Source organism: Barbus barbus, assembly GCF_936440315.1.
Source record: "Barbus barbus genome assembly, chromosome: 6".
In the NCBI taxonomy this organism is placed as follows: Eukaryota; Metazoa; Chordata; class Actinopteri; order Cypriniformes; family Cyprinidae; genus Barbus; species Barbus barbus.
The window spans coordinates 14,857,390-14,881,382 of NC_136734.1; the positions used below are offsets into that span (position 1 = coordinate 14,857,390).

A 23,993-nucleotide genomic window follows, 5' to 3' on the forward strand; every position below is an offset into this window, starting at 1 on the left:
TTAGTCATAATTTTTATTATGACTAATTTTAAGTCATAATAAAATTATGACATAAACATCCTCAAGTTGTTCTAATCCCCTAAGACTTCCTTTCATCCTCGGAAGTCAGAACACAACTGAAGATATCTTAAATGAAATCCGAGAGGTTTCTGTCCCTCCATTGACAGCCTAAGCAGCTTTCACTTCGAAGGCCCAGAAAAGGTAGTGAAAACATGGAAGTAGTCCATGTTATTCCAGTGGTTCGACTGTAATTTTCTGAAGCGACAAGAATGTTTTTTTGTGCACCAAAAAAAAAAAGAACAAAAAAGACTAATGAAACATTTTTATTTTTAAATTTAGAAGCGGCAGAAATTCTGCGTTCGTACAGCAGTATGAAGATGAAAACTGAAATACCTCTGAGTGAAACTCATTTCTCAGTGAATATCCTGTGCAGTGAAGCCTGTGACTGCCACTGTGACTGTTTTGCTTAAACCATGAAATGTTATGCAAATTTATATACTTATTCGATGTTATGTGTGTGGTTGTGTATAATGAAGCAGAATACGACTCTCTATCGCATACAAGTGCCCTCGTGCATACAGTTGGGCAAAGAAGTATTTAGTCAGCCACCAATTGTGCAAGTTCTCCCACTTAAAAAGATGAGAGAGGCTTGTAATTTTCATCATAGGTACACTTCAACTATTAGAGACAGAATGGGGGGGAAGAATCCAGGAAATCACATTGTAGGATTTTTAAAGAATTTATTTGCAAATTATGGTGGAAAATAAGTATTTGGTCAATAACAAAAGTTCATCTCAATACTTTGTTATATACCCTTTGTTGGCAATGACAGAGGTCAAACGTTTTCTGTAAGTCTTCATAAGGTTTTCACACACTGTTGCTGGTATTTTGGCCCATTCCTCCAAGCAGATCTCCTCTAGAGCAGTGATGTTTTGGGGCTGTCGCTGGGCAACACAGACTTTCAACTCCCTCCAAAGATTTTCTATGGGGTTGAGATCTGGAGACTGGCTAGGCCACTCCAGGACCTTGAAATGCTTCTTACGAAGCCACTCCTTCTTTGTCCGGGCGGTGTGTTTGGGATCATTGTCATGCTGAAAGACCCAGCCACGTTTCATCTTCAATGCCCTTGCTGATGGAAGGAGGTTTTCACTCAAAATCTCATGATACATGGCCCCATTCATTCCTTCCTTTACACGGATCAGTCGTCCTGGTCCCTTTGCAGAAAAACAGCCCCAAAGCATGATGTTTCCACCCCCATGCTTCACAGTAGGTATGGTGTTCTTTGGATGCAACTCAGCATTCTTTCTCCTCCAAACACGACGAGTTGAGTTTTTACCAAAAAGTTCTATTTTGGTTTCATCTGACCATATGACATTCTCCCAATCCTCTTCTGGATCATCCAAATGCTCTCTAGCAAACTTCAGACGGGCCTGGACATGTACTGGCTTAAGCAGGGGGACACATCTGGCACTGCAGGATTTGAGTCCCTGGCGGCGTAGTGTGTTACTGATGGTAGCCTTTGTTACTTTGGTCCCAGCTCTCTGCAGGTCATTCACTAGGTCCCCCCGTGTGGTTCTGGGATTTTTGCTCACCGTTCTTGTGATCATTTTGACCTCACGGGGTGAGAGCCCCAGATCGAGGGAGATTATCAGTCTTGTATGTCTTCCATTTTCTAATAATTGCTCCCACAGTTGATTTCTTCACACCAAGCTGCTTGCCTATTGCAGATTCAGTCTTCCCAATCTGGTGAAGGTCTACAATTTTGTTTCTGGTGTCCTTCGACAGCTCTTTGGTCTTGGCCATAGTGGAGTTTGGAGTGTGACTGTTTGAGGTTGTGGACAGGTGTCTTTTATACTGATAACGAGTTCAAACAGGTGCCATTAATACAGGTAACGAGTGGAGGACAGAGGAGCCTCTTAAAGAAGAAGTTACAGATCTGTGAGAGCCAGAAATCTTGCTTGTTTGTTGGTGACCAAATACTTATTTTACCGAGGAATTTACCAGTTAATTCATTAAAAATCCTGTGATTTCCTGGATTATTTTCCCCCATTCTGTCTCTCATAGTTGAAGTGTACCTATAATGAAAATTACAGGCCTCTCTCATCTTTTTAAGTGGGAGAACTTGCACAATTGGTGGCTGACTAAATACTTTTTTGCCCAACTGTATGCAGAAAAAACTAAGCTCAGATTTGATTCTGAAATTTTCAGAATCGCTGAAGAGAGAATCACGTCGGAGAATTGATCCCACCCCGACCCCTACTTAAGGTTTATGCGTATTAACATTACACTGAACAACAAGCCTGATATCATTTTTTGTGATCAATTGTGACAAGTGTAATATGAGTGTTGAAAAAAGAAGAGACTGCTGTACCTGTGCATTTGGCAATGTTCTCCAGCAGGAGGGGATACTTTGTGAGTCTTTGCGTCTCCACAGGAATAATGTCCTTTAGCTGCAGCCTGCGACAATGTCTGTTACTCTCTGCCTCCTGCAATGCAAACACTTCCATATTAATAATACATTTACTATATTTTCCATCTGGAATGGCCAAATAAAACACACACACGACTAAAAGCAAGTAAAGTTACTTATTATGAAAGCAACCACTGCTCTATTAGGCCACTGACCTGTATGAAGGAGTTGAAGCGCTGGTCTTTCTTCTGTTTGCTCTTGATGAGTTCCAGGGCGAAAGGCTGATTACTGCAGTACGTGCCCGCAGCTCTCTTGATCTTCTCCTCCTCTTCTCCACTGAACTGTGGGTAAAGACACAACTGAGTGTAAAACTTCCCTGCTGGAAAATCTAATGGTCACTGGATTTAGATGGTTTCTAGCTAGCCAAAATTAGTCATTTAGTTGGAAGATCAGACCGATTTGACACCGCAACAAACCAGCTACCATGTTCAAAAAACTGGACTAGTGCAATCTGGTTTTTCTAGCAGGAAATTTTCTTTAATGCATATTTGCAGTTTCTTACCCAGGAAAGCAGATCATCTCCTATTGAGTCAATGAGCGCAGTCTCATTTTTCTTCCGAACCGCAGTCATTTGTTCCGTTAAAGACACTGACGTGAAACGAGAAGGAAGAGAGTGTTTAGAGGGAGTCTTTACTTTAGATGTGTTCGAGACTTTTGGGGGTTTGTGAAGTTTTGAGACTTACTGTGCAGCTGAACGATCTCCTCAAGGTTGCTGAAGATGTTTTTAATGTCTGCAGGAGGGAGGATTGCGTCTCTGATCAGCGGCTGGTAAAACAAATTCTCCAGAACCTTCATCATTCGAACGTGTGCTCTCTCTGTGTAGAACAACTCTGTGAAAGCAAGCCAGGAAGGAGAGAGGTGGTTATACAGGATGGTTTGCACTTGTTCACTGCTTCTCGAGTTTGTGTTGGGACTAATCAGAATACTTTATCCAGGGATAAAATAAGGGAATACATTTTCAGTTGAAAAAAAAATTATGCAACTTTATAATAAAATTAAATTAAATTTAGCAAAAATATATATGTAATAATGTTAATTGTGTTACTTATTCAGTTTTAATTAATAATGGTAAGAAAATGTCCAGTAACAAATGGTGTTTAAATCAAAAATTAAATTGTACTACTAGCATAAAAACTAATGGCAAGAGATCCATGTAGCCTTGAGAGATCCATACATCTTGAACTGTGCAACAGATTATCTGACATTTAATAAAGAACAAAAGACAATTTGGTGTTCATTGTTAATCCATATCATGCAGCTTGATTGAAGTTTATAAGAAATAATTAAAATTAGAAAATAAATTGTAAACTACTGCTCATACAGTAAACCACACTCATCACTCACCGTTGATGACTTCCTGTCTCTTGATTTCCTGAGGGGTAAGTGTGGACAGGACGTCTCTGCTCACCAGCGTCTGCCAGTTAAGAGGCTCCAGCTCTACATCAGCACACTGATCATCTTCACTTTGCACCTCTCCAGAGCCCAGCGGCTCCATCCTGCAATACAAACATGGCAAATGCAATGAGAACACATCAAAACACATCTTAAATATCTGTCATTTTTACTGTTTTATAATTTAATGCTAATTTATAATAATAAAAAAACAGTGGTAATCTTACAACTTTAACAGTGTAATCAATCTTAAAATGCAATCAACTAGTAACATTTTTAAAAATTAAGATATATTAATTAAAATCTTTTAAGTTTTTTATTAATTAAATGATTAAATGACATGGTGAAAGCTCAATAAATTAACTCTTAACATCTCTGAAAACAGAGTCCGAAATTTTCGTATGTGTTTTTTTCTCTCGTTTTTTTCGTATTTGTCATCCTTTCCTATCAAAATGCTTGCTTACTGATGTGAAAATGCAGAAAATCAAACCTGGTTCGGATTTTTTTATGACGTACGAAAGTTTCGGAGGCAGTGTGTAAACGTGATTGACAATGTGAGGTCGTATTTATTTTTTAACGTGCGAAAATTTCGGACTTGGTGTACAATGACCTTTAGAACAGCTCTGGAGATGAAGTTTATGTAGAGTGCCTCTATATTGTCCTTATATGGTTATACAATTAAAAAAAATTTAAAAAATTATATACACACATTTCTAAATAGTTCTAAAGTAAATATGAGTTGATTCCACGATTTCTGCATCATGTAAATCATAGAGGCATTTAGTGTGTTTTCCTTGCTAGGCCTCTATCAGAGCTGTCACATGGTGCCCATCTTTCATAAAAAAATTACTTTGAATGTTATATTGAAATTTATTACGTAAAATATCTTATTGTATATTATTATATTCTATAGTCATTTAAAGATTATATGTATATGTAACATTACTTACACAACAACCTGGGGTCATTATGTAAGTGTTACATGTTTATGTATATTTTGTGTGTATTAAAAGCACAACCTTATATTTTGTATTGTTACACAATGGGATCCAAAAGACTGAGAACACTACTGAAAAATTTTCTGTTTTACTACGTGTGTGTTTTGTCATATTAATGCCTATATTGCTGTCTGAAATGGCCAAGAAGTGATATCAGCATCGACCACTGAAAAACCCACACTGGTCAGCCACCAAAGAGAGAGCACTCACCTCCTGTCAGGCCTGGGGGTGCCGGTGTCCAGCGTCCTGTAAGGTAAACCACATTCCAATTACCCTACAGTAGTAAGAATCTCAACATCCCAAACGCTGCATGTTGTCAGCATTCTCTTTCTCTTCCCAAGAGCCCTAAGTCATGAGGCACAAGCTTTATTGTCTGTCTGTCCCAGTAAGATCATTTACAGAGCAGAGCACCACAGAGCAAAGCTTTGTTTCAAATGTTGTATGTGCATCGTCACTACAGAGACTTAAGGAACAAAAATAGCCGTGAGGCCTGTATCGTGGCTGCTGAGACAGATGAGACCACTCTTGCTCAAAACTGCTCTTCTTAAATCCAAATCCAATGTAAAAGCACTTTTTGGAGTGACAATTTTTAAGGCTTATTTACACTACCATTTATTTAAAAATACAGTAAAACAGGAATATTGTAAAATACTATTATGATTTTAAAATAATTTTAATCACTTTTGGTAAATTTAATGTGCCTTTTAGAATAAAAAAATATATATATTAAAATTACAAAAAAAATCTGACTCCAAACTTTTGAATAGTAGTGTAGTTCAGACTCAAACCAGTTTCAGGTTTTGCAGTCTGAACAGCAAAAAGGTGTACAAAATCTCATAAAACAATATCCAAATGGGGTTTTAAGATTAAAATGTGATATTTAGAAATCCAGTCAGATTATATTCTCATTCAGGATGCTAATTATATTGTTCTACTACCTGCTGAAGACAAACCAGATAATGGCTGATTTGATAAATCTGGATTGTGTGCAGTGTGAAAAAGTGATTTTATTAATATAAGCCTGGATGCTGATCACTTGACTCACTTGTCTGTCTCCGCTTCCTCTTCCTGTAGATGCTCCAGTGTACAGGGGCTGAAGTCAAAGTGAGTGTTTGAAGAGGACGAGTCCTGCGGATCTCTCGGGACGACACCGTCTCCCAGTCTGGGTAGTGCAGAAGAGGGAAGTCCACCTAAGTCCACAGCCAGAAAGAGACACAGTGTGTCAAAAAATGAAAAGCTTTTGAAATCAGTGCTAAATAGAAGAAGCTTCATAAGGAAAGGCAACTTGAATCTGGCCTTTGCTGGGCTTTGAATGCTTAAAGTTGAAATAAAAAACAAAACTACAATTATGCACACAATGAATGAACTCTCCCATTGAAACGTAAAAATATCCCTCTCTCTAAATGTGGTCACAATCTGACCATCTCCAATTAAAATGCAAAAGTAAAAAAAAGCAAAACAGGCCAATTATTTTCTGAAAAAACAGTCAGCAGATTTAATCCTTGACCCCAATAACAAGGAGAACACTGACAGAGCTCAGACAAAGCAAACAAAAAAACATTAAAAACAAAGCTGGGGCTGTATTACAGAAACATCTTAAATCAGAATCTTATCCTATCTGGTCATTTCACTTAGAACTAGACAACCCTTGTTTCACTCAAGAAATAAGATTGTTATGTTGTTTATGTATGTGATACTCCCCAAAATGGCACAATAGGGAGCTCTCGGAATGCGTCAAAAATATCTTCATTTGTGTTCTGAAGATGAATGAAGGTCTTACGGGTTTGGAATGACATGAGGGCGAGTAATTAATGACAGAATTTTCATTTTTGGGTGAATTATACCTTTTGTGTTCACTCCGGTCTACTAAATAATATAAACAGATCCAACTTTTAATTTGAATAATGTATCAGAAAATGTTTTTTTATTGTTGGTTCACCTTTAATTAACCTACTTTACAAATGGAACTTTATCGTAGTGTTACCAAAAAAATAAGCATGGCTGATCTTCTTTTTGGGGCTTTTCTCAGCCATTTAAATGATCAGTTTGATGATTAATCAGTATATAATACAATTCATTTGATCTAAATCTGTAATCAACTGACAGCCCCCCCGAAAAATCAAAAAATGATTTGAAGGAGGAACACTTTTAAAAGCACAGACGGCTTGACAGCAATGATCTGTGAAGCGTCTCTCACCAGTCTCAGACTCTCGGCTGATGCCGTCTGTGCCCTGTGCTGCTGGAGCGCTGTAAGGGGGTGACGTGACCAGGGTAGTGGTGCCATCTGAGGCTTCACTCGACTGACTGCTCCGTACGGGAGGAGACGACCCGTCTGCCTGCTCTCCAGTGCTCAACGGCAGCTGAGCCTTTGTCGGACGCTGCCTCGGCTCCAGAGCCCTGGTGACTGCAGGGCAAGAGAAAGAGAGAGAACAACATCAGTGTCAGGACTCGCTAATAAGGACTGCCTGTTTGCCAGGGTCAGCGTGAAAGACCCTCAGGACAGTTGATGGAATTGTTATATATGCACACACATATAAAATTGGGAGAAAATATTTAATTCAGTGAGGACAGAGGAGTGATTATTTTACATTGATTACCTTATTTAATTTCTTTAATATTTCTTTCCTCTGCATACTAGTGTTAGACCTACCTGAAAAACTCAACACATCGTTTCATTTTATTTGCTCTATTATTCTTCTTATTTTATTACTGACTATTTACTTGTCTTCACTAACGTTTAACCTTTATAGTAGTTTTTGCTGTGATATCGAAACTGGAAAAGGGAATTGTGAAATTTCACTGGTATCTAAACTTTTGGTGTTGTGACAACATTATTTACTAAAGAAAATACTAAAGCAATTTACTATTTTTATTTTTTTATTTTATGGCAGGGCCAGTAGAAAAAAAAACAACTTCGCATTGAGTCCTGAATGGTAGTTGTCTCTTCAAAATAAAGATTACAAGTGGGTGGTTGTCTGTATAAAATGGTCACAAACACGGAAGTAAAATAAACCCACAAGGAGCTTCACAAGGAAGCCACACAGGGATTTTACCCTAACAGAAACTGAAACAAAATTCATTTTTTTCTGAGAAATGAACCAGTTTTTCCCTTTTTTAAAGTTTTTAAAGTTTCTTTAAGTTCACTTATGGTATTCCTCTAGATTTGAGAAATATTTAATTCAATTCAAATCCCATTTCACCATCTCTAAATCCTAGAATTAAACAGATCTCACTTTTTTGCTACTGTACCTTTAAGACTGTATGTAAATGACCTCGATATGAATAGCTGACATTTCTGCTACTGTCAGCACAAAACTAAACCTGTGTTGTAATCCAGTGGTTTTCAAGGCCAGATTACTTAAAGCATATCAATAAAAAAAAAAAAAAAACTACAATATTAAACAAACACAAAATAATCAAGACCCCCCCCCCCCCCCCCTTCTGAGATCATAAAATAAATTTTGGTTAATTTAATATCTCAACACACCCTGTTTCTGTTAACAGAGGATTAACAATATTACATGGGGTGGTGATGGCGCAGTGGATAAGACACATGCCTTTGGTGTGAGAGACCCGGGTTCGAATCCACTGTGAGACACCAATGTGTCCCTGAGCAAGACACTTAACCCCTAGTTGCTCCAGAGGCGTGCGACCTCTGACATATATAGCAGTGGTAAGTCGCTTTGGATAAAAGCGTCAGCTAAATGAATAAATGTAAATGTAAAACAATAACATTACTACAGCAGAAATACAGGAGGAAATATCTTAGCCAATATGGGCAGGGCCTTTAAATAATTTTGGTGGCCAGTGGGGGTCTTTGAATCAAAAAGGTTGAGAACCACCGGTTTAACTGTTAATGAAATAAATCAGCTTACTTGCTGAAGTGTCAATCCTGCTCGGCCGTCTCTGAGGAAAGACACTAGGAAATCGTGTTTTCTTTGATTTCTCCTCACTTCCATCTTTCTCAGGCTTTATACTTTTCTGTTTGGGGAGCGGACAATGGTTAGGTTTCTTTGGTTTCATGGAGTCATTTGGAGACAGAGTCAGGAAGTTTGCTGAGAGTTTGTACCTTTATCTTAGGGAAAAGATTCATTAGCTTGGGCTTGTGCTCCAGCCCTCGAGACTCCTTCACTTTTACGCCGAGCTGCTTCATATACGACAGCATCACAAACTGCATGGTGCTACTGTGAAAGAGAATAACAGTATGAGGAAAAAAAATACTTGGAATTTGTTCACTTCTCTAAGTTTGAACAGTAGTAATACATTCAAATGTTATTGCATCTGTATATATAACCAGGTGTTGATTCAGCCAAAACGGAAGACAAGCTGATGTTTTTCTAATCCAGCCTTAAGGTCCTTGCACACGGAGTCCAAAATTTTTATACTTAAATTTTTTTCATATTTGTCATCCGTTCCTATCAAAATGCCTGTGGATGAGAAAACAGAAAATCGAACCTGAATCTGAATTTTTTTTATGACGGACGAAAGTTTTGGAGGCAGTGTGTAAACGTGATTGACACAACGTGAGGTTATATTTAATTTTCAACATGCAAAAATCTCAGACTGTGTGTGCAATGGCCTTTAGACTTAAACTAAGTTTCACTTTGGTACTATTCTAAGAAATCATTATTTGTCATTTCCAGCAGGGGGAGCAAGAGCTTAGTTCAGTCCATGCTGAAATACTTGTGCAGAAATTATTCTGACAGCTAGGACCCCAGCTGAAGAACTTACAAAGCTGTTCTCACAAACACTTACAAGCCAAACAGATGACTTGTACAATGCGTAACAGCAGTCAGTGCCAGAGCAGAAATAGCCCTCACAAGCTCCTGTCAGAGGCTTCATGAGGCTCCACTCTCTTGCATGCCATCTGGGCGGACACACACACCTCAGTCCCTGCTGCTGCCGCCCATATGGGCTCCTGACCGATCATATGCTGCAACTACACACCACTCACAAGACTGCAGCAAAAACTGGGAGGGAAACTACAGGGCTAGTGTGATTTGTAGCCAGTTTTGCCTTTAAAAATGTACCTTTATATACTTGTTTTACTACTTTATGAAGTCATGTAAAACTGTACCATTTTACTAAATACTACATTTCTGTGTGACTTTGGATTTAGTTTCAATCTGTAAGGCAGGACAGGGTTTCAGGGGTTAATATTGGGTGATGTAATATGTCGTTTATGGGGGGAGAGGACATGAGAATTCCCCTTACCACTTATCTTCCTCTGTGGCCTGTGACGTCAATCTGAAATAAAACATAAGTTGCAATTTACTGAAGTGTGAAAGACACACAACTTCCAGTGTGTTTTACTTCTCTTTTGTACAGCGTAACATGAAAATATTATTTACCCATTTTGGTTTAAACCTAAAGATGTTATCATAATTAGTTTAATCTCAATGCGATCACATTTGTCTAGGTTTAATCTCAGTTAATCTTTGGGTAAAATGGGAACCTGTTAAATAATGATTAACAATGAATAGCTGATGCCAACATGTCATAAATAAACCTTGTTACCATAACCCTTTTTAAAATAATGTAATATTCTATAAATCAACAAATTTGGTCAAAATTACCTCATCATTATTCTTTAAGGAAGTGAACAGGGTTAAGAAAAGTAAATTCTACCTCTTTTTTCCCCTCACTTTTTTTATTTTTTTTGTTTTGTTATATGTCGTCAATTGGAAAAAAATAAATAAAAAAATTTAAAAAAGTTTTTGTACAGTACTTACACCAGCATTATATTAGCATTAATTTCTCGCATACAAATATAGCAAATATACAGTATATACCTCTTGCAAAATGAACATACTCCTTAAACGTATATTTATATAAAAGAAGAGGACTGAGAACAGAGCCCTGTGGGACACCATGAGATAGGGGAGTAGTGCAAGATTTAAAAGTCATGGACAGCAATTAAGTGTTGTCTATCAGCGAGATACGATAACCAGGAAAGCCCATAAAGCCATATGACATATTGACATTTTTTAATAAGAATTATGAACATTTAAAAAATTCTACATGTGCTTTGTAAACTTATGATAAAATGGGTATGTAAATGGTAGTGATCTGTAATGTGAGAGCACCAACTACCATACACAGAGAGACAGCCAAGAAGAGAAGGACAAGAAATCTATCAAGAGAACAAGTGGCATCATCTAAAAGTATATTCACATACATGTTAGCATGGACAAGTGCACTTACAGTACATCCTCTATCTTAGAAATGATGTGCTCTGCACAGGATCGCTCTTTTTCCAGAGCCACACGGTCTCTCATTCTCTCTGTATCCAGACGGGCTAGCTCTGCTTCAGCCAGGGTCAGACCCATGCTGCGCTTGTGCCTGAAACATACAAATAATACATGAGTGAACTTACTGGAGGAGAAGGTTGTGTCGGTACATTGGAGTTGAAGAATCAATGACCCCCACATTTTTATCTGATTGTGTGTGTGTGTGTGTATTAGATGAGTGGATCTCACCTGAAGTCTTCTAGGTTCTTCTGGATGTCAGGTAGTAGTGTGTCCTGCAGCTGCTGCACATATTGTCGGTGGACGTCCTCTGAGATGGGCTCCGGCCTCTTCCGTTCTGCATTAATTGAGTGTGCAGTCCGTTCTATGCACACACAAACACATGAATAAAAATCATGAAAAGTTACACTAAAATGAAATGCAGTATATTGGAACCATTATCGATAATCAGACATTTTTTCTCATTTGCCAATAAATCAGCAAATATAGATTCATTTTAAAATAAAAAACTAAATACCAGACAGTTAAATTGTTGTTTTATTCAGCCAATATATTTTGTTCTTTTATTTTTAAATAACACACCTAGTATTCAGAGGTTTGAACTTACCCAGGTCAGCGATGATGGATTCGGGCACTGTTACTTTCAAGCTCTGTTTAAAAAACAAAACAACAAAAAAAACACATTCAACACTTAATCAGAAACCATATCATCCATGACAAGCTAAACAAGCTGGGACTGCTTTAAAGCTCCTCACAGCAGTTTTTTCTATGAAGAAGGTATCCATGAGGATTCGTCGTGTCTCTTTGGAGCTGGTCTGTTTATAAAGTTCAGCGTAGAGGTAGCACAGCTGTGGAGCAAGAAGAGAAACAAGTGATGTGACTCATCTGGTCTGAGACCAAACCATAAGCATACAAGAGAGATTCATGGAACATGGAAAGTAATTTATAAACATTTTGTTAGATGCCTGGAAATTCCAGGTTTGTGGGTAAGAGGGGTGATCGATCTCACCAGCGGCGCAGGGTCAAACTGAGAGACCACATGATGGATGAAAGCTGCCAGGTGAGCAGGCCGAGATTTCAGGTGGTCTATGCTCTGAAAACAGCTACACTGGCCATTCATCTAGAGACAGAGAGAGTTAACTTACATTACAGGTACACATTAATATATTATTCAACTTCATGATTTAATGCTTAACTTAAATGTGAGCTTGTGAATGTAAATGTGTAAAAGGTTTTGCTATTTTCCATGAATAAAACACTGGGCTCTATTCCAAACGCTAGTAAGCTTCCTTCTTGTCAACTGTCTACCTAGGCAGCTATCTTCTAAGATGACATCAAAAGCAGGGTCTCAGAAAACGGGGGAAAGTGGAACTCCAAGGCATTACTTGCATAGGCCTGAACTAGACTGTGCATTTTGTGAATTGAGGTCCCTGCAGAGAGATCACCATTTCAAATGAGAAAGACCCTGATAATGAAATGTGCTCATCTCCAGCAAAACAAAACACCATTAAGAAAAGTTAGTCAGTGACTTTAAGCAAATGAGAAATGATTTGATGCATCAACTACCAGTAGGAGTGGAGATTGTGTGATATGTCTCCTGTGAGATCAAATTTCAAAAGATCAAAATTTCCATTTGTAGATTTCACATCAGTTATCCACAAAGATTCGCTGTGTTGACCAACAGAAAGTTGCTTGGTTGAGTCCCCGATATACTTCAAGCAAATCGAAAAACAAATTGGGGTGACATTTCAAATAAAATCTGACTAAAACAAAGTTAATTTTGAGTTTGTTTTTGAAGATTTAAACAGCTTGGCGCAAACGAATTTTCTGGAAAACACATTTGAAATAACATTGGTCCATGGCGATATATGTGTGCTCTGCGGCTCTGACTTCTTTGACATAGAAATCTACTCCAGTTCATTTTTCTGTTCAGTCCGTCAAGGTCAGATGCGAGTAAACGCAAACACACTCGACAGCTGCTTCATGGTAAAACTTGATGTTGTAAGTGACACTTTTTTCATGTTTAATACTGTAAAGCTGCTATATAAATAAACGTGATGTGACTTAAGTTACCTGGAGTGCCAAATTGCAAAGTATATCCAGATCGCTATGAACAGATGCTTTCTTAACTGCTGGTTTCTCATCACCGTCATTTTGCTGTGCTTATTTTGTTATTGAGAGGAAAGCCTGAGGTACATATTACATAATCATCTAAACACTACTCTCAGCACAGGCGGTGCTGGGATGTTTGCAAGCAGTATATTGCTGCTCAGGTATTTCAAACTTTGTTTTACCCCTAAGCTAAGAACCAAAAATAAGTTTGTCATGACTCATGAGTTATATCTAGGCAGCTCACTAGTGTTTGAAGTAGAGCCTGTGAGTACAAAAATCAAAAGGCAGTAATGTACAGACTATATCCAAGCCACGGTCAACCCTACCTGTTCCTGCTCTGTGTCAAAGTCATCATCCTCAGCACCAATGATGTGTGCTACCGGACGAGTGGAGGGGCTCACACTTGACTGAGAATCCTAAATGAGAAACATTCAAATTATGCACAGCACTGAGAAACTGCAAGTGAAGACATGAGGTCAAAAAGGTCCCTCACAAGGTCAGGTGTGTCTTCTGCGTCTGGTGAAGGAAAGGAATTGAGGCTGTCTCGGGGTGTGGTCTTTGGGCTGTGGCAGGGGGTCTCTCTTTGGCATGGGCTCTCTGGGATAGGACTGGGAGTGACCTGCATGGATCAATTGACAGCAAATGTCAATTATACAAAGGAACCATAAATCAGCATCCAAGAAATGTTAAATGAGGAAGGTGAGGCTGATGAGAAGCAGATCTACTGACAGGGGCTGTGGTATTGTTGGTCCACGGTGGCTCCATTCCAGCATCGCCCTGCCATGAAGGGGGCCGATCCAAATCTCCCCCTCCATCCTCCTGCTCTCCTTCTCCTGGCCTTGGAGATAAGGAGCCATCCTACAACAAACACAAACAAACATTTATTACTGTAGCACTGCAACATCATGACATTTCCAGAATGTGAAGTGTAATTTCCGCACTACTAGCTGTACTGAATAGAATCGCAAAAAATAATGACTGTTACTGAAGACCACAGAGGTCAGGAATTTTTCTGCCTAGTTTTGTTGACTCGAAAAAGCCGTCTTTATCCATGTTAACTAGGTTTTTATGTCTTAACCTTTTTGCCATGACAGGGAATTCTATGCTTGACATGGTTTTATTTGTTACAGATCAGTAACTAATTGTTCTTTGTATACTATTAAAATGGTTTCTTTTTTGTAATTTGATTATGATTATCTTGTTGCGAGACAGCCGTGTGCTTGCAGAGAGAGAGAGACCGCCCACACACTCTTCTGACTGGCTTGGATTTGTAACTGATTTTGTTGTGTCTTGTAGATACTTTGCATCTAGTGTGGACAAAATGCTTGTCTTTTGAATCTTATTGTTGCATCATACATGTCAGGTCATTTTAAATTTAGTTCAAGTTTAGGTAACTGTGTTTTTTATATAGCTTTGATTAAGTTTTAGTTTAGTTTCAGTACTTCAACAAACTAAATGAAAATGGGAAATGTTGCCAAAATAAAGTAAGTTTTGTTTTATTTTAGTAAATGAAAATGTTTTTATGGTTTTAGCTTTAGTTAACCCTAGACTACACTATCTAAATGTATAATGAAAGCTGAAACAGGGCTTCCTGTTTGAAATATGCTACAAGATGTTATATGTTCCACGTTTAACTGACAAATAAAATGTAAATGTTATGAGCATTATTAATTAGTTATTAAAAAGCAAAATGATGGTGTAAACTGATGGTTCATTTTATCAGTTGTCTCCACAGCTGTTGTGTATATAGTCACTGGCAAAAATTTATGAATTTACATGAACAAACTTTTCCATCAATTCCTATTTTGATAAACTTGAAATTATAGCTGAAATGTGTATTCATACCAAATCAAAAATAATGAATATTAATTTTAAACATTACATTGACATCTATATAGAGAGTTTATTTTTTAGAACTGAGAATTCCTCTGAATCACAGCTTGTTGGTTGGTTTTGTGGGTGTTTATGTATGAGTATGTACCTGTCCAGTCCCACAGGGCTTGCTGAGCTGCTCCTGGTGCTGTGGAATGTGCTTCTTGGCATCCTGGATTTCCTTCAGTAGTTTAGGTGTAGGGTTCCTGCTGTGCTCCTCCGTCATGGCCTGTAATTTATCAAACATCACAGCGGCTCTGATCATTCCCACATCTCTTGTCATAAAGGAAATGAGATTAAAGATGTCATAACATCACGTGGTTATATTGTGCACTTATATGTATCAGCGCAATAACGGTCCTAATCACACATGAGTCAGTCTATAATAATAGCTTCAGTTCAGCAAATTACATCAATACTTTCCAGTGGTTCTAAACTGAATGTGTGCTACGTACAGCACATATTTACACATAAATACAGCATGAATACTGCAACCCATTAGTATAAGCAACTCTGCAAGGCAGCACATTTCAAGTACGGTTTCAGTTCTCAAAACTTGATAGAAAATATGCTAAAAATGCACGGCAACTCAGCACCATAGTCATCTATTATTTAGTCTTGATTTGTAGATTTAACTACACTTTTATTGTCCATTCCAGATAACCATTATAATTATCGGTCAACATTTGGGTAAGTAAGATTTTTCAATGCTTTTAAAGAAATTATGATCAACCGAGGCTGAATTTATTTGATCAAAAATACTGTGTGAAATATTACAATTTAATATTACTGGTTTCTATTTGAATATATTTTGAAGTATAATTTATTCCGGTGATATCAAAGCTGAATTTTCAGCAGTCATTCTCCAGTCTTCAGTCTCACATGACCCTTAAGAAATCATTCTAATATACTGATTTGCTCCTTAAGAAACAATTTTTACTATTATCAGTGTTGAAAATAGTTGTGCTGCTTAATATTATTGTGGAAACCGTTATACTTAATTTCAGGATTCTTGAGCTCCAAACCCTCGATTCAAACCCACACCATCTTATTCCCAATGACGATAATTGTTTTGCATTGATTATCTCGTTATGCCAGTAGGTAGCAACAACTTAAAACGAGTATTTGTCATTGAATCATTTATTCAAGAGATTCATTTAGAAACAGTGATTCAACCAATAACAAAAAACTTTATAAATGAGACACTACTTCATTCAAATTTTAAAAAAAATTATAATTTCATTCAAATTAATATATTTTAATAGACTGAAGCAATGAACATTTTGTCAGAATCTCTAGTAAATTAAATTTCTATTTTATTTTGGCCGTCTAATGCTTTTCTTCGGAATAGTGGAAAAATCACAATCTCTATTTACAATTTTTTTTTTTTTTTTTTTTTAAATCAGGATTTTCAATTTATCCAGAATTGTACAGCTCTAATGAAAGTTCAAAGAAAACTCTAAATTGTTTTGAAAATAAATTATTTGAAAAACCTTTTGTAACATTACTTATACATGTATTTTCTGTCACTTTTGGTCAATTTAAAGTGTCTGTGCTGAATTAAAAAATACAACAAAAAAACAGTGAAAGGCAGTGTACAATTTAAACCATTATGAAAGGAAGTACTCATTGCAGTAAACCAGAAATCACTTTCGTAAAGAGCCACAGCCCTCTTACGTGTTCAAGACACTGCCTGTATTAAAGCATGTGACTGCTCTTGCTGTTTTGCTGCTGTGACACTTCAAACACATGCAGCGAAACACATAATGAGTTACTGTAGTAAGAGGCATACAGTGCTATGAAAGACTGAAGGCAGATGATATGGGGCTGATGAAGATCAAGGCTGTTTATCAGCTCTTACCCATACAGACAGAGGGGTCAGTTTGCGCTCCGAGGGGCTGGGGGAGGAAGACGAGCGGTCTGGACCGATGGGCCCCGGGGAGTGAGGGGAGTTGAGAGAGAAGAGAGGCTCCTCCTCCCCCTCGCCGTCTGAGAGGGGGATCTGAGGCAGGCCCGGCGGTCTCCCCAGAACTGTCAGGGCCACATAGGAGCCCGCTGTACACAAACACACAACAATTGTACAGTATTGTTCATTTTAAATGTGAATAACTTGGTAAACTTAGTAAAAAAGACACAAGCTACTTACATTTTATTAGCTTTACAACTTCTACATGATTTGAATGTGTAACTAATGTCCCATTGACCTGCATGAAAAAAAACAAACACATTGATTCAATTAAATTCATAGAGGATACTTAAGCCAGAATACTGCATTAGTCTTTAGTTTGTGCTGTATTTACTTAACCCAATTGTTTATATAAACTTATTTAAAAGTTGCTTCTTAACAGTAAGAACAATATTACCAGTTACTGTCTATTTCTGTACAAGCAATGAAAAATATGTGCTAAAAATACTTAATTAGACTGTTTTCAGTGTTATTATATATACTTATATACTATTAGCTTTTTATTAATATTTTGAATGTTTTTACTTTTATATTTTTTTATTTTATATTTTACATTTAGCTGACTTAATTTTGAGTATTTTTTATCATTTGTATTATTTTTTTATAGTTACAGTCTATATAGTTTTTATTCATTTTTATTTTGAGTTTAATACAAGTTAAATAATGAAAATTGCTTTGGTACCTAGCAGTAAAAAAAAAAAAAAAGATTTGACAAACTACATTTTCCACAGCAGTGCTCCAAAAGGCTTCCTGTGTTTGTTGGGCTGAGAACAACTGGCCATATTCTGACCAATATGAAATGAGAATACACTACCATTCAAAACCATTCAGGGTCAGTATTTTATTTATTTTTTTAAATACTAATAATACTTTTATTCAGCAAGGAAAAATTAAACTGGTCAAAAATATCAATAATACAATTTATAATGTTTCTAATTTAGGCAAGGCAAGTTTATTTATATAACACATTTCATACACAATGGTAATTCAAAGTACTTTACATTAAAGTAAAATAGTCATAAAAGAATTATAATAATATTGATCACAGCAATAAAAATTAGTTGAAAAAAAAAGAAAAAAAAATTGTAATAAAACTAATTTAAATAAATGCTTTACTTTTAAACTTTATTCATCAAAGAATGCTAACAAATGTTTCTTAATATTCTTCCGTGTGTGTGTGTGTGTTTGTAGAAGTCAGTAAATAAAAAGCAGTTCTTTTAAATTAAAAATTATTTCACAATATTACCATTTTCCCTGTATTTTTGAGCAAATATACGCAGCCTTAGTGAGCATAAGAGAGTTCTTCCAAAAACAAAAAAACTATACTGACTATAAACTTTTGAATGGTAGTGTAGGTCACATAATATTATGATTTCTGAACTAATATGTAGGGCCAGAGATATATGCAGGGCTATAATTCTCCATTCAGCCAGCAGGTGGCAGAGCACAGTACCCGAGACATCCTGAAGACGTCAGGTGAGCTGTCTGGAGAGGATGTGTATTATAGCCTCAGGGCTTAAAGACACAAGCCCCAATAACAGACTGTGCTCATTTTGAACTAAATCTCGACAATCTACATTAAAATCTACTTCTCTGATTAATAAATCTGAACTGACACATTGGAGCCCCTGATGATCATCACCTTTATGATCCGGTCACCTGTCTGAACACCAGCTCGCATGGCAGCTCCATCTACATGCAAAACAAGAAAAAGAGAGATCATGCAGTCTGCTGAAATGAAAAAAACATACTATGGTACCATCTGATATCATCAGTGCAGAGTAAGGTTGGTCACAAGTAGCTTGAATACACATTTTCATGGTCTCACTGTAGTTACGGGAAAAGCAACTATGTATTTAGCACTGTTAGTGTCGTAATTATACTGTGCTGTGGTGTTACACAACCAGATAATTATCCATGCCTTGGTAGTTAAAGGAGACAAGTGTGTGTTTAAGTCACTCGTGAAACTCTTCTGCATGTGCATGTTATGGAGGGCAAAACAAGGACAATGAACAACAAGGATTGTGTCTTTCTTACCCTCTTTTACAAGCTGTACAAACACAGGGTTATCGCCGCTCACTGTCAGCCCAAAGCCATTCTCATCTTTCTGGATGATAACACAACGCTGCACAAGCCCTGCGAGACAGAGAGAGAGGAAGAGAGGGGGATAAAGCAATGGAAAGATATGGAGGGTGCAAGAGAGAGGATGAGGACTTGCTAAGTAGCACTCAAGGAGCTGGATAAAGCAGAGTGTGTTATTCCTGGTCATACAGAGTATAGTGTTTGTGTGTATGTAGAACCAGATCAAGCGGCTGAGAGACAGTGGATAAACAACAAAAATTATTTCTTGAAAGGCCTGGAGCATGCCAGATGCACTCAGTCATGAAACAGCTTTAGAAACGACAAACAACAAAAACCTGTTTCTTTTCTGGCATGCTTGTGACTTTGCAGGAAGTCTATGTGAGAAAATGTAAGAAAGCTACTCAAACATACTACTGTTCAAAAGTTTGGGGGCAGTAAGATACAAAAAACCCATTTCAAATAAATTGTAGATTAATACTAAGATGTTTCTTGAGCATCATATCATATTAAAATTATTTTTGAAGCATTTGACACGGAAGACTGGATTTGCCATCACAGGAATAAATAACATTTTAAAACATATTAAAAGTGTTACTTTAAATTATAATAACATCCACAGTTTTACTGTATTTTTCATCAGATAAATGTATCCTTGGTGACCATAAGAGACTTCTTTAAAATAAAAAAAAAATCATACTGACCACAGACTTTTGACTCATTTCACAATATAAATATGCTTAGAAAGATTTTAGTATATATCAAAGCATGAAATGGTGTTTTCAACTAATTTTACTTCTGGAATCGGTAATATTTCTAAATCTAATAAAGCTGGGACACACCAAGCTGACTTCAAAGGACTAGTGGCGCCTTGTGTCGGCTGCGGCTGGACCAAAAAAACTGCCACTATCACGTGTCTTCTGCTCCTGAGGGTAAGGCATTAACTGGCTAGATCAGCAAATCTATAGCCTGTTTGTCATTCAAAAGAAGAAAACGAAACAAGGATATGAGATATATGCAAATATACGAAACTTAATGCAGTGCTTGCTTACCCCTTTGAACATCAGTTATACTGATAACTTTCTTCAATTTACAAAGATTACAGACCATTTTTCTTGTTAGGAATGAAGTGTTAAATCATTTTACAATAGGATCTTGAAGGTTGATGAAGATTGATCAAGTAAATGGGATCAATTTTGATTTGAAGATGACTATAAAGTGAGATAACCTTACAATATAATGAAAAGCATATACTTGTATTAGCCTTAAATTAAGACTTACCCTGAAATCAATCAGACATATCTGTGCCAGCATCAACACATAAGAATAAATCCCTTAACTATGAGTAATGAAGTATTAAACAAGAACAAAATGCATTAAAAATGCATGCTTAAAATAATAAAATCACAGTCCTTACAAATAAATAAATCATAATATAACTGGAAAGAGCTGTTGAGATACAAAACACTTGTGTACCAAGTACACAAATTAAGATTTATTCAGTACAGATAACAACTGTTTTTTTTTTTTTTATCTGAATCTCTTAATTTAAGCATACTGTCATTCAGGATCTGCCAATTTATATGTATATCACAATAATAATAAAAAAACAATTACGCCTCTGCAGACAAGTGTCTGTTAACAGTTTTAACATGGACACTGCTTGTGTGAAGAGAGGACATAAAATACAAAAACACGTCAGACAAGTATCTCACAAGCCTGGATCAGTCTGCAATGCATTTCTATGAAATGCTTTGGTGCAGCTCTTAAGCCATTCATGTGTGATGGTTACAAAAGTGCATCTTCCTCCATTTGTGCTACCAACACAACAACATACACCCTCACACATTCACAAACACTCTGGCTGAGTGTAGCCATTATACTGGACTTGATGGACTGGTGTACGCTAAATCTGTGCCAACCACACTCAATAAAACAAAACCAGACGAATTGCCCGAATTATATTGCTTTATGTATGTGGCATCTGGCTTTAATTAACTCAATGGATGCATCTTTTAAAGCTGTTGGAATGATTACTCCTTGTTCTCATGCATTATCTGATTCAAGAGAATCACTCGTTTTAAATGATTTCAGTTGTTTTACTGATAAGTATTATATAAATAAGTTTTTTTTTTATAAATAAGATTACATAAATAAGTATTGTCACTTTAAGGAATTCAAAAGCGCACAACTTTATAACTTTTAATTTTTGTAAAGAAAAATGTAATGTGTAGCATAGAACAGGGTTTTTCAATTTTTTAAGCCAAAGACCCCTAAATATGTTGATCCCCTTGTGAAGGACCTCTTCTGACTAAATATTCTACAGTATTCAGCAAAGATGCATTAAACTGATCAAAGGTGACAGTAAATTCTATTTAAAATAAATGCTGTTCTTTTGAACCTTCTATTCACGAAAGGTTCCTGAGAAGAACTGTTTTCCATATAATAAATGTTTCTTAATCAGCATATTAGAATGATTTCTGATGGAATCCCAAAATTATGAATAGTAGTGCACACATTTTATGAATTTACACATTCTGGATAAATAATTATATACACATTTGAAATATTATTAAATATTAGTGCAAACGATTAATTGCGATTAATCTCATCCCAAATAAAAGTTTGTGTTTACATAATATATGTGTGTACTGTGTATATTTATTATGTCTATATAAATACACACACATACATGTAGGCTATATATTTAAGAAAAATACGTTATGTTTATATATTAAATATATTTATCTGTAAAATAAATAACAAATATACACATGTAAATATTTGAAAAATATATACTGTATGTGTGTGTATTTATATATACATAAATATACACAGTACACGTATATTATGTAAACACAAACTTTTATTTTGAATGCCATTAATGTGATAAAACTAGTATGTTGTGTTGGTTGTCAAACTACTGCACAAAAACAAACAGTTTATTTCAAATAAAATAAATTGTTAATTAAAAAAATTGGTTGGGCTGGGTGCAGTTGGTCATCTAACCACAAAGAATTGACTCGATTAAATGTTTCAAGCATCTGCTCATTCATTCTATTCACTTACATCAAACAGATGGCTGTAAAGTAAGATTAAAAGGAAACTAAAGACATGAACTCATGACAGAATAGATGAAAAGAGCCAGACAGAGTCAGCGAGAAAGAGACTACTGCAGAAAGGTTAAGGTGTGTAAGGACAAGGCACAGCACGCCACCTCAATAATGCAAAAGGCTCAAGATCGCTGACAATTAAACATGTCTTTGAGAAAGTCCAGCTCCACCAAGGTACAGCCCAACACCATGACATGCTAAGAAATCAGTGCAGGCCAAGTTTGAGCAGCGAGCATAAAAGAAAAGGAATGAGGCTCACATAAACACACACACACAAACCACAGCAAATCCCCAGAGCAGCGGCAGTGACCCTTACCGCAGGACTCTGGCCTTCCGTCGGCTACTACACTTTGAACAGCCAGTTCTGACAGCAGAAAACATGAGGCACACACACACACACACAACAAGAGAAAGAACACAATTGTAAACAGAAAAAGTAACTGATATTCAGGCTCTATATGGAAGTATGTGTGGACTTCTGCTGAATTAATTTATTTGAGCTTTTTACTATTCTTACTCTAGCTTTTTTTATAAAAATTATAATAAATAATAATAAAATGATAAAAACAATAGTTCAACATTATTTCTTAATCTCAGTAACACTTGAGTTTACAAAATCTCACTTTCACCAAATTTGAGACAGTTTATCCATGACCAACAGACATTGCTTCCTTTTCCTCTCGACTCAATTTATAAAACGATGACTGAGAACCCATCTGAGACACACCCTGTATATCCTCCTTGATGAGTCAGCTAGATCCCTTACTAAAATAAACCGCCATCCTCAAATGAGATTTCCCTCTCTGATGGCCACACAGCTGTGGCAGGAAGAGAGAGAGAGGGATTACAGGCCTATGACAACATCCGTTTAAAGAGTTAAACTTCCATACTGCATGGCAACATGGGCTCTGGTGTGCTTGATTTGATAACATAAGTCATGTCTGGTTAATCCCAAGAAAGATTATAAAAGAGTCACGACTTCAAATCCAGGTCTGAAACACAGATGTGTGATAAATTCACTTCAGTATACTAAGAGCACATTTTTACTGCTATTATATAGTGCTTTTTCCACGAAGTGTGAACATTAATACTGTGACAATGGGCTATTTTTATATCGCTCGCTTAATTTTTTTTTGGAATCAACATTTGATCATGCTGTTCGCATTGAAACAGGAAATAATTCATTTAAAACAATAAATAAAATCCACTTCTTTTTTCCCTCTAGCTTTCTAATAAATGTAGCATTTTATACTGCAAATACTGCTGGCTCTGTAATTAATTGCTTACATTTTCCTCCATTGTAAGATTCTTTAGATAAAAAGTGCCTGCTAAATGTATGTAAACATAAAAGTAACATTTAAAATCCATATTTCACTCAAAAATGAAAAATGTGTCAATTTCTGTAAATGTTCATCTTCATATCTCATTTGCACAAACATTTAAATTTCACATTTTTGATTTAAATATTGAATAAATATTGAATATAAATTTTGATTTTTAAAGTTCAGTCAAAGTACTGTGCGAGTTGTGTGGGCTATGTTTTTAGTGGTATTTTTGTTGTCTTTTTTAGGCTTGACAGCCTCAGTTCTCATTCATTTTTATTTTATGAAAAAGACTGAATTGGAACTGGATTGAATATATGTCACGCTGAGCATGACATTTTCAAATGATTTAAAATTCTGTACTTTTTTTAAGCTTTATACGTTTCGTTTGTTCCATTGTTTTATTCTCATTTTCATATGC

General features: G+C 36.4%; 1 protein-coding gene across 5 annotated transcripts in view; it reads right to left on the bottom strand.

Annotated features, from left to right (window-relative positions):
* Positions 1 to 23,993, bottom strand: part of LOC306871838 (rho guanine nucleotide exchange factor 12-like) — a 70,667-nt gene that overhangs the window by 5,983 nt on the left and 40,691 nt on the right. For 3 of the 5 annotated variants that reach the window (XM_079420024.1, XM_079420025.1, XM_079420023.1), the window contains 24 exons: positions 19,096 to 19,194; positions 18,701 to 18,750; positions 17,239 to 17,296; positions 16,954 to 17,147; positions 15,202 to 15,321; positions 13,950 to 14,078; positions 13,714 to 13,839; positions 13,547 to 13,636; positions 12,118 to 12,228; positions 11,864 to 11,956; positions 11,716 to 11,758; positions 11,340 to 11,472; positions 11,065 to 11,202; positions 10,075 to 10,107; positions 8,930 to 9,044; positions 8,736 to 8,841; positions 7,058 to 7,264; positions 5,906 to 6,050; positions 5,071 to 5,106; positions 3,815 to 3,966; positions 3,154 to 3,300; positions 2,973 to 3,058; positions 2,626 to 2,751; positions 2,372 to 2,486 (listed from right to left, as the gene is read on the bottom strand). In XM_079420024.1, the coding sequence (XP_079276150.1) occupies positions 2,372 to 2,486; positions 2,626 to 2,751; positions 2,973 to 3,058; positions 3,154 to 3,300; positions 3,815 to 3,966; positions 5,071 to 5,106; positions 5,906 to 6,050; positions 7,058 to 7,264; positions 8,736 to 8,841; positions 8,930 to 9,044; positions 10,075 to 10,107; positions 11,065 to 11,202; positions 11,340 to 11,472; positions 11,716 to 11,758; positions 11,864 to 11,956; positions 12,118 to 12,228; positions 13,547 to 13,636; positions 13,714 to 13,839; positions 13,950 to 14,078; positions 15,202 to 15,321; positions 16,954 to 17,147; positions 17,239 to 17,296; positions 18,701 to 18,750; positions 19,096 to 19,194 (2,652 nt within the window). Of the gene's footprint in view, positions 1 to 2,371; positions 2,487 to 2,625; positions 2,752 to 2,972; positions 3,059 to 3,153; positions 3,301 to 3,814; positions 3,967 to 5,070; positions 5,107 to 5,905; positions 6,051 to 7,057; positions 7,265 to 8,735; positions 8,842 to 8,929; positions 9,045 to 10,074; positions 10,108 to 11,064; positions 11,203 to 11,339; positions 11,473 to 11,715; positions 11,759 to 11,863; positions 11,957 to 12,117; positions 12,229 to 13,546; positions 13,637 to 13,713; positions 13,840 to 13,949; positions 14,079 to 15,201; positions 15,322 to 16,953; positions 17,148 to 17,238; positions 17,297 to 18,700; positions 18,751 to 19,095; positions 19,195 to 22,566; positions 22,615 to 23,993 lie in introns of all 5 variants that reach the window. The other 2 variants (XM_079420022.1, XM_079420021.1) reach the window with 1 other exon arrangement.